Source organism: Phanerochaete carnosa (assembly GCF_000300595.1).
Source record: "Phanerochaete carnosa HHB-10118-sp unplaced genomic scaffold PHACAscaffold_12, whole genome shotgun sequence".
Taxonomy (NCBI): domain Eukaryota; kingdom Fungi; phylum Basidiomycota; class Agaricomycetes; order Polyporales; family Phanerochaetaceae; genus Phanerochaete; species Phanerochaete carnosa.
The window spans coordinates 1,346,946-1,357,559 of record NW_006767639.1 but is presented as its reverse complement, the minus strand read 5'-3'; the positions used below and the strand labels follow the sequence as shown (position 1 = coordinate 1,357,559).

At 53.4% G+C, this 10,614-nt stretch overlaps 3 protein-coding genes across 3 annotated transcripts; 1 reads left to right on the top strand and 2 right to left on the bottom strand.

The window, feature by feature from the left end:
- Nucleotides 1-62: 62 nt before the first annotated feature.
- On the top strand, nucleotides 63-332 carry PHACADRAFT_201132 (uncharacterized protein; the record flags this gene model as incomplete). Its single annotated transcript, XM_007401414.1, has 1 exon — nucleotides 63-332. A coding segment is annotated over one exon (270 nt), but the record flags the coding sequence as incomplete, so codon positions are not given.
- Nucleotides 333-2,567: 2,235 nt separating this feature from the next.
- PHACADRAFT_201131 (uncharacterized protein) lies at nucleotides 2,568-4,245 on the bottom strand (the record flags this gene model as incomplete). The annotated part of the gene is made up of 8 exons (XM_007401413.1): nucleotides 2,568-2,816; nucleotides 2,869-2,904; nucleotides 2,955-3,009; nucleotides 3,069-3,084; nucleotides 3,145-3,285; nucleotides 3,869-4,051; nucleotides 4,106-4,140; nucleotides 4,199-4,245. The coding sequence occupies 8 exons, from the start codon at nucleotides 4,243-4,245 to the stop codon at nucleotides 2,568-2,570; spliced, it is 762 nt and encodes a 253-aa protein (XP_007401475.1).
- Nucleotides 4,246-7,544: 3,299 nt separating this feature from the next.
- Nucleotides 7,545-8,070, bottom strand: PHACADRAFT_264905 (uncharacterized protein). Its single transcript, XM_007401412.1, has one exon. It carries the CDS (start codon nucleotides 8,050-8,052, stop codon nucleotides 7,768-7,770), a length of 285 nt encoding a protein of 94 aa, XP_007401474.1. The 5' UTR covers nucleotides 8,053-8,070; the 3' UTR covers nucleotides 7,545-7,767.
- Nucleotides 8,071-10,614: the final 2,544 nt, after the last annotated feature.

Genomic DNA, 10,614 nt, shown 5'->3' with positions numbered 1-10,614 from the left:
GCTGCCATGCGCCGACTGCCGCACCTGCCACGCCTGTTGCTCTGCCTACCCCTATTCCAGCCGCGCCCGTTGCTGCGCCGATTCCCGCGACCGCCGCACCAGCCGCACAGCCGGCTCAAGGTGCCTTCATCATTATACCTCCTCCTCCCGCCGCACCAGCTCCGCCGGCTCCTACCTACCTCCCATCAATCGTCCAGGTACTCGCTGATCTCCCTAACCAGCCGTACAACATCGTGTTGCCTCCTATCGTCGCACACCAGCCTCCGGTCATCGCGAACCAGCCGGCGACAATGCAGAACCTCAGGATGCAGCTGGGCTTCATCATCATGTAGCGGCGCACTGTCTCCTATCTAACATATCGCAGGGAAGTAGATTTGAGACGGTCGTGAAACATGTAAAGTAGTTAACCCTCATCTATCGATTCTTTGTTGCATACCTCGGGATGACTAGCCTTGAACCAGGCGTGACTTGGAGTTTGTAGCTGAGACAACATTGATTTGTTGTCGTCGTCAGTATCTCGTGGAGAGATGTGGTGACGCCGGTCGTAGCCATGTATGTGAAGGGAGAGGGAGAGATTTGGAGAGATGCGGCTGGGAGCTTGAGAGCGGAAATGCGAAGATTTTCGGTAGCGTCGTGGCGTTTGCGATCGATCGGGGTCCCGGAGGGCACGTGACATCAAGGCGCCCCGAGAGACCGCTTGGCCCAGGCTCACTCTCTGCGAGTGGGTGCGTTCACGGCTGGGACTGTACACTCTCCTGCTGCACAATTTTTTGAATAAACGGTGCCTTTCTATATATCTCATATTAAACAAGGTCTGACTCCACTGAAAGCTTCCACCGATGCAAGCGGCAGATTGTTGATTCGCTTGTTCATTTTTGGAACGACAGACGACCAACTGACCAATCATTTATTGTAGACACTTACCGGCGATAGCCGCTCCGCAGAGTCTACGCACATGGCCTCGACTTGCCTAGCCAACGGTGTCGGGCAAGCGTGAATGGCTGACTCGCTCGTTTCTCGGAGGTTTCTGGATTTAGAGGAAGAGTGTCACCTAATGGCACGGCCCCAAGTCGCGTATAAGACCTGCTCAAGACAACTGTCATGTCATCAGCATTCTGCGGCACAACGTGACTGTTCTCATCCTTTCGCCGTGTGATCCATGCGTGTGGGGCGAGGACGTGCGTGCGCTCCTCCTAAGCCTCCGTGGACGCATGCTGACACTGTTCGTCACAAGTAGAGGGCTTCTGGCCCAGAGGATGCTCTACAGCAGATTCTAGGCGCTCTCAGTGCGTGTGCTCCTCTTATATACCGTGCCAACTGCACGTTCATACTCTACCGCGCCAGCCCGACGTGTGACAGTCGTTCCGAGGCTTCGGCATGCGTGCCTGCATCATACGCATCCCTTGCCGTGTTATTGCACCTCAATGTGCTTCGCTAGCACCCTGCGCTGGACCGGTCGTTCGCGTGGCAGGAAGCTCAAGTCACGCTCGTCTACCTCATGCAACGCTTCGCCGCGGCGTTCTCCATGTACGACCCGGCGTACGACCTACAGCTATGGGCCTGTGGCAGACGTTGACAATCAAGCTTCACGAGTTCTGGGTTCACGCGATCCCGCGCACAGACCGGCTGGCGAGTGTGCCCGTGTGAGGCATTGGCGTACGATCTGGGCGGATGCCGGCGCAGCGAGAAACGGGAGCTCAGTGTCTTCTGTGAGAAAGCAGTTTTAGACACCTCAGACGTGCTAGCAGTTCTCGTTGACCGGGAGTACTATCTCTGGGCTCCCTTTGATGTCCCTTCTGATAATTTTGAACATTACCTTTTACATTCACGTTTAGTGCCATCAAAGTCATATTAACAAGTGCAACATACCTCTGTCTGTCTTCCCGTATGACCACTGAGATTTTATGTAGACCATTCCAGTGTACCGACCACCCATATACCCTTGGGCTACCGCGGGTACCGCCGCGCCTGGACGGCGTGCGTGGAATACGTCGTCCATCACACCCGAGAATGCTAATCGATGCCGTGAGCATATATCAGAGTGCTAGATGTCCTGCAGCTGATCATGTTGGCAGTACCAGTGAAATGAGCCCGAACGCAGCCTCGCAAGATGTAGGTTTCGCGTGGAAATATCTGAGTGGATTCAGTGGTCATCAAAGGCTGCCTTTTGGGATGACCGTTAGAATTTTGGATCATGTTTCGAGCTCGTGTTCGCCGGCGCCTTGTGCGCACGTTGTTTACTTGTATTTATCTTATGATATTGTGCCCACGATCGTACCTGAGACATTCGTAGCGTGGATAAATACCTGCCAAATAGACTGCGAACGCTTGCACGTTTGCCTCCTTTCGACGATGTAGCCCACGACGGCGGCCTGCATTTTCAACAACGGCTACTGGGTAGCGTTGCACTACCGCTCCGCTCCGAGATGCATCCATTTGCGCGTCATTATACCCGACGGCATACTACTGAACTGGGTCTTTAAATACCATAAGCTTCGAGCATCTTGCTCGCATAAGTTACAAATCACAGTACTCTGAAGTCTGGTACAATCTTCAATGCCGCTGGCTCATGCCTCAGCGCTGGTCTCATGACGTCCCTCCTCTCCCACTTCTGCAACACCACTCTCTTCATCACAAGGTTCGTCGCCCCAGCCGTCCTGCAGTGTTCCCCCAATATCTCCCAACCGGCCCACTGACCTTTTGAATTGCAGTGACGACTGCCCTTGCTGCTGGTCACTCATGTGCATAGAGTAATCCGACACCGTCGAGCCGGCCGTCCGGAGGTTGATAATGAAACGGCTGATGAGCATCAAAGGCTGCGTGGGTAGTCCGTGAGTACACGGTGCAAACGGAACGTAGGGTGCGCACCAGGGTTGTTATCAGCGCGTTTATTATTGTTATATCCTTAAGCTCGACGTCAGCTATCTGCTCACGTACCCATGTCGGGGACGCACCGTATCGGAGAAGTTGAATGTCAGCAGCTGGGCTATATTGAGAGCTAGCAGAGCTCTTTGCTCATTGTCACGTGTGAGAAATTTCTTCTAATACGACAGTCTCGTTGTACTCACATGAAATACATGGTTCCTGCATGAGTAGCTGGGCTTCAGCAACGAGAAATATGAAGTCGCATACACGCCCACTGACCATCGCGCAGCAAACACGTCGTCAGCGACGCCTTCATCTTGAGGCGGCGGGCATTCCTCCAGTGTCTGAACGTCTTAATCCATGTTAGGATGAGCACGATAGCGTCAGCGAGAATGAGGGAGCCGCGTGTGGTATACAAGACTGTGAGCGGGTGGTATCAGTTCTTGCGACATGTTATCAGTCTCTGCCCGCGGAACATACGTCTGTATTGCAAAATCATTATTCTGAAAGCGCATCGCGAGATATGTGTGCTCACATGCTGGATTTTTGTATAGAGATCTGAGACTCCCCGATGCAGATTATTCCAACGGGCGAGTCCACATTTATCTTGTACTTTGTCATTGCCGCATCGTACTGCATAGAAGCATAAAATAGAGCATATGCAAAGTTCAATCACAAATGACACGCACCATATTCGTCGCAAATGGCACCATGCTCAAAGTGAACACTACCAGCGACCAAATATAGCTCTTATCCCAGACTGCGAAGACACGTAAGGCGGAAAAGACTGGCACATGGAGTTCAGCGGGTGTTTTTGATTTAGATAAACTGTATAATACGTGCGTGCGGTCTGAAGAAATTGAATGAAGGCGAGTACCCAGTTCAGGGCCTCGAGCGGCGTACAGCTATATGTTACGTATCAGTAATATTAGCAACCTGCTGCTCGCATACATTACAAAAGTTGCACTTACTCCTATAACAAGCATTGTCACAGATTACACACAGTCAGAAACACCCAAGTACTCAAGGCTTACACTTGCAGTTGTCGGCGCAATGTTCACGACGGCCGCGAGGAGCATACACCATCGTACCGAGCCAAGGAGCACGGCACGTGCAGTGATAGGCCTCTTCCAAACAATCTCAATCTCGTCGCCGAAGGTGATCAGAAATTCATAGGCAGCGAGGCCTGAGAGGCAGATACTGTGTGAGCAATGAAATGGGAAATGAGGGATGTACTTACACGCGGCAGCTGCGTCGACATAGCTACTCATGGCTCTAAGAGACGGAGGTGTGAGCATTAGGTTGCTAACTTGCAAGCAGGGGTGCCACTTACAGTCGTAAGTAGGCTTGGATAAGTGCTTGGCCTGACTGCGCAGACATACTAGTCAATGTGGGAAAGCGAGGGGGTGAGTTATGCTCAAGGTGAGCTACTGCTTGTACACTCTTTATGAGCGACTTTGCCAGTGTTCTATAAATAGACATTATTGTAATCTGTTACGGACATCTTTCCAGATGTGTACCACTTTACAACTGAGCGGTGCTTTGCCGCGCACCGTTGAAGATTGCGAAGTGCTTCTGAAGGTGTTGGCACCATAACGCCGGTCTCATTGTGACTAAAACCAGTATAGAAGCGGGAAATCAACACTTTGAGCTTTGAGGCGATGAAAGGCCTCCAACATGCTTGAGAATAGTAGGAAACATGTTTTCCGTGCAGACTCCAAACCAGTGCATCCGTGGATGCTGAAGGCCAGCGTCTCAGTCCTGCAGACTGATGAGTCATCGCTATTAGCCAGATTCAAAGGACGCTGTAACGTCCAGACTGGCGGAAAACATTACCTTGAAATAGACTTGCCAAGTCAGAAATTCGTTGTGAATATTCGTGAGCTTCAAACGCGTTGCGCATGTCGCGTTCTCGTCGACGTTCTGTGATGGAGCCTTCTCACAGACCGGCTTCTCAGTCGAAAAGCTCTATTTCCACAGAGAGCTGTCCTTGGCTGGACGTGAGAAAGTTTAGAAAGGATTTGGCAAACAGCTGGGCAGCTGGCAGTACTAGGTCATGCAGGATGTTCTCAGCAGGAAGCACATCTTCGCCAAGCTCGAGCTCCTCAACTTGCGCCACAGTCACCGTAGCAGCGCTGGAGTGCCAGTCAGCATGAGCACTCGTAGGGGTGAGAAGCACTGTCTTGTACTTGTCATATTGCATCTTCACCACCCAGGTCTGCACCTTCAAATGCTGATAGAGGTTTGCTACGATGTCGAGACTTCTGGCGATCATGTTCGCTCGGAACTGACCAGCCTTCATGGTTTCTGAGGCATCTTGGTTGAGGATTTTGAGTATAAGGTTGGAGAAAGAGGTAATATTATGATTTATGAGAACACTCTACAAGTCTTGATAAAGAGACATCGAAGGAGCATAGTCACAGGCAGTATCTACTTGGGCGGTGGTGACGAGCACGCTTGATGCGCCGCATGCCAAATGCGGGAGGTAGTCGCCTGCAAAAAATATAAAATAGCCGGAATTTGGTGATCAGTCTTGCCCGGTATCTGCCGGACTCCAGGCCTCAGATGCCGGTATGTTTACCAATGTTTTCCGCCGGTCGTCTGTGGATGTTACGGCGTCCTTTGAGATTAGCTAATGGCGATGGCTCATCAGTCCGCAGGACTGAGACGCTGGCCTTCAACATCCACGGATGCACTGGTTTGGAATACGCTTTCTGTGCTGCTATTTGCTCCATCTATCATTGCGGTAAGCGCCCAACGTTCAACTCCGAACACCAGACTACGCCCCTCTCCTTTCGTGCCCGACAAACATCTACCGCTCGGAAAATATCAGAGCTAACAAGTGCGCCTCGCTTCGAAGTTCCTGATGCGTGGGTCGGGCCGCAGTTTATCGACAACTAGTAACCGACAGCTTTCTCGTTCGAGACGCCGAGGCATTGATCCGCCGAAGCGCATCAGGCGCCGCGCCGCAGTACCCCATGACGCATACCGCGTGATGTTGCCGTATTGAGATGTGGTCCGCCCCTTGCAAGGCATATTTTATTGAATCGCCTTGTACACTCACTACAGTCGAAGATGCTCGCCAGATGTCTCAACGCTCTCGACATCTTTGAAGAGCCACTAGTAGGTCATTGGCATTTTCACTCCCCGGTCTCCTCTAGCTCCTCCCAAGCTCGCCGATGCCCATCCTGTACACTGATGGCGATGCGAAGGCGATCGAGCTTGGCATCGTAAATATTCCTTCAATTTTCTCAGAAGCAATGAATGAGACTTTGGGCTACAGGTATGTTCAAGAGTGAACCTTTGCCTTTCTTGTAACTTCAAAGACCGCCGTGACAGTGCAGCAGCAACTACCACAATAGTATGACTCTACCGAGTCTTATGTATCAGTGTGTGTACGGTAGGCACGAAGGTCAGGCCTTCAGGTTTGATACAATCTTATTCGTGATTCCATCTTCATATTACCCTTCGAAGAGTTGTATCTGCGTGGCTTCAGCCATGCCCGCAGGCGTAAAAGAGCCTCGGAGCTGGTCCATGTCGTGCCGGTAAGCATGCTGCTGCTGTGCGGATACTCAATTTCACGGTGGTAGGCCAGTTCGCGACTAATTCTTTTGAGCAAAGTATGACATTGCACGCACCAACAAAATGTGCATGTACCATTCTTGCGCACAACCACTTTCAGCTGCACCGATTTAATCAACAGCGTCCTTCGCCCTGTTCGATTACAAAGGAACCTGCGTGAGCCACTTCCCGCAGCGGTGCGCCATACAAAAATTGTCGCTGCTTGCTCGGGCCAGAAGCAAACTTACCCAAACTTGGAAGCCGTATTGATGCCGACCACGAACAAATGGCGCCCACGGATAGTATAAAACGCAGCGCCCGTCTTGTCCTCCTTCGCTCCAAACCGCATTCTCCGTCCCATTTCACGTTGTTAATATCGCCTTCAAACGTCGCCTTCACGTTCTGAAAACCGCGTCACATCGCTCAGGCCACCAAGCCACGTTTACAACGCGTCTCCAAAGCCAACAATAAGGCCACATCGTTCGCCTGTCCTACCACCTACGCCTTAGCCACTCACACAACAGTCATATACTACTTCCAAACAGCAACCTTGTCGCGCTCACAATATTGACGCGTCGCGTACAACAAATCGCCCCGCATGTAGACCACAATGCCCCCGAACAGCGCCCGCGCCACATCCCCCGCCTCGCCGGCCACAACGTCCACACTCACCGAATTACACGACCTGGACGGGTGAATCGCGTGGCTCGACCGCTGGCTCAAATTAACTGGCCCCCTCGCATCCGACGCGCCTCCCGAGTTCCAGGACGTGGCGCAGCGGAAGCTCGTCGCCATAACCGACATGCGCGCTCAGAAACAGAGTGAGCGGGATCGGGTGCGTGCCGAGCTGTTCGGCGCCGCGAGCAGCCACGATGGCCGTCTCACCGAGTCTGATGTCGAGGAAGATGGTCAGTCCAGCGACGACGAGAGTGGCTACTCCGGCGACGATGACGGCGACGACGCGCAAGGTCAACTTCCGCCTGTACACCGACGTGTCTCGCCGCTGCTCGGACACCATCAATATCGCGTCATGAGTCCCCCGCCAGCTTTCCTGCAAAACAGAGGTGAGTTCCGCTTATGTGACGTTCGATTTAGATAAATACTGACGCTCTCTTCGTAGCTCTAGCTCGCCCAAGTGGTGGACAGCCGTCGCGTGTCCCTGAATACAGGAGCCAGCCACCCAGAGACGATGATGTTCGACGGGGGACTCGTACAGCGGTATCCGCCACTGTTCAGTTCGCGTCGAACAAACTAGCAACAAATACAGCCAGACGAGGCGCCGCCCTGTCTTGCAGCCACCACCTCCGATCCGACACGCCTTCGGGCCGCGCCGAGCATGTCTCAGCCCCTCTCACCACTAGCGGCTACCGGGCGCACTCTCACCGTCAGCTTTGGACACACGCACAGACAGAGAGCCAGAGGGGGGGAAAGAGAGCACGGGAGGTCGAGGGAGTCAAGGAAGAGGAAGTTGATGAAGAGCCTCGGAAGAGGCACGCTGCGAACAAGGAGAACGTTGCCGCTGGCCCCAGCGAGGACGACGATGGCGACCGTGTCTACGAGGGTCCCAGGCCTAAGCGCAACAGGCGTAGCCCAGTCCGCCCGTCCTTCTGCCACCCATCTCGCCATGTGGAGAACCGTGACCGACTCCGCGCGGTAGATGTTGCCAACGTGCAGACAACCACGCGCGCCGCCATCGTTGCTCCGCCTGCCCCTATTCCAGCCGCGCCGGTGCCCGCGGTCGCTGCACAGGCCGCGCTGCCGGCTCAAGGTGCTTTCGTCGTCATACCGCCTCCGCCTGCCGCGTCAGCTCTGCCCACCCCTACCTACCTCCCGTCAATCGTCCAGGTACTCGCTGGTCTTCCTAACCCGCCCCACAATATCGTGCTGCCTCCGATCGTCGCACATCAGTTTCCGCTCACCGCTACCTACCTCCTGCCAGTCGCCCAAGTACTCGCTGGTCTCCCTAACTCGCCGCACAAAATCATGTTGCCTACGATCGTCGCACACCAGCCGGCGACAGCGCGGAACCCCAGGATGCAGCTGGGCTTCATCATGATGTAGCGGCCCATGGTCTCTTATCCCATATAGCGTAGAGAAATGGTTCTGAACTGGTCTTGAAATGTGTAAAGTAGTTAGCTCTCGTCTATCGATTCTTTGTTGCGTACCTCTGGACGACTAGTCTTGAACTAGGTGTGAGTGGGAGCTGAGACAACACTGGCTTGTCGTTGTCGCCAGTGCCGTCGTGAAGAAAAGTGGTGACTCCCGTCACAGCCAGGTATATGAGGGGAGAGTGGGAGATCTGGAGAGGTGCGGCTAGAAGCTCGAGAGCGGGAATTCGAAGATTTTCGGTAGCGTCGTGGCGTTTGCGATCGATCGGGGTCCCGAGTGCACGTGACATGAAGGCGCCCCGAGACTCTCACAGGCCTCCTATGCCCATCGGATTCTGCGAGTGAGTGCATCCCCGGCTGGGACCGTACACTCTCCTGCTGTACAGAATTATTATAAATGGTGTCTTTTATATATATTCTATACAGTATCAGACAATGTCTGACTCCGCTGAAAGTTTCCACCGATGCAAGCGGCAGATTGTTGATTCGCTTGTTCATTTTTGGGACTATAGACGGCCAACCGACCAGTCATTTATCATAGACACTTACCGGCGATAGCCGCTCCGCAGACTCTACGCACATGGCCTCGACTTGCCTGGCCAACGGTGTCGGGCAAGCGTGAGTGGCCAACTCGCTCGTCTCTCGGAGGGTTCTGGATTTAGCGGAAGAGTATCGCCTAATGCCATGGCTCCAAGTCGCGTATAAGACCTGCTCAATACAACTGTCATGTCATCAGCATTTTGTGGCACAATCATAGCCACTCCCATCCCTTCGCCGCGTGACCCACGCGTGTGAGGCGAGAAGGTGCGTGAGCTCCGTCAATGGTTCCGTGGACGCGTTCTGACTCTGTTCGTCCCAAGCAGAGGAGTTCCTACCCGAGCGGATGCTCGATAGCAGGTTCGAGGCGCTCCCGGTCCGTGTGCTCCTCTTATGGACTGCGCCAGCTGCACGCTCATACTCTGCCGCGCCAGCCTGACGCGTGGCAGCCATTCAGCTTCGGCATGCGCGCCTGCATCACACGCACCAGCTGCTCAATGCCTTCATGTGCTTTGCTGACACGCCGCGCGGGGCCGGTCGTTCGCACGATAGGAGGTCCAAGTTACGCTGGTCTACCTGACGCAGCGCTTTACGTTCTCTATGCACGATCCGGCGTACGCTGTTGCAAACACTGACGATCAGGTTTCACGAGTTTTAAGTCCACGCGATCCCGCGCACGGAACAGCCGGTGAGCGCGCCCGTGTGAGGCGTTAGCGCAAGATCTGGGCAGATGACGGTGCAGCGAAAAACGGGAGCTCAGAGGACATCTTCTATAGACAAAGCGGTTTCTAATATATCCGGCGCACTGGCAGTTCTCATTTCTCTGGATCCCTTTTGATTCTACTTGTGACCACCTCGAATGTTGCCTTTTTGCGTTCACATTTAGTGCCATCAGAGTCATATGCTTCAGTGCGACATAACTCTGGCTAACTTCCCGTATATTCACTGAGAATTTATGTGGACCATTCCAGCGTACAGACCACCCGTATAATCTTGGGCTCCTGCGGGTACCGCCAGGCCTGGACGGCGCGCTCGGAATGCACCATCCATAGTGGTTGAGGGTCCGGTCCTAAGGACCGGTTGGGACCGGGACTCAGACTGAGACTGGACTGATTAGGACTGGGTACAGTCCAGTCCTACATCAGTCCAGTCTTGGTCATGGTCCTTGGTCCCAGATGGCCTCGGATGTTCTTAGGACTGGTCATGACCGGTCAGGACCAGTCCCGGACTGAACAAAATGCGACAAAATGGTGGCAGCCAAGCATTGACTTAGCTACCAGCAGATGTATATTTTGATTTCTGAATAGCTGCCACAATTCCGTAGGCTTATTCAACTATACAGGGGTGTTTAAGCACAGATCAATTCATTGTTCAAAAGTACTCTAATTTAGACTTATTTGAAGGCAGTCGCACATTCAGCCAAAGCTGCTGTGTGACGGAAGTGTGACTGGCTTACCGGCAGATGAGATCAAACTATATAGGACATCCGGCATACGCCGGAGTTCTCTGACCGCCTTGTGGGGAGTGACATACCAGAAACAGT

Bases quoted from the DNA above. Each gene is read 5' to 3' on its own strand.
- PHACADRAFT_264905 (XM_007401412.1), bottom strand. From the start codon at position 8,052: ATGGCGAGATGGGTGGCAGAAGGACGGGCGGACTGGGCTACGCCTGTT.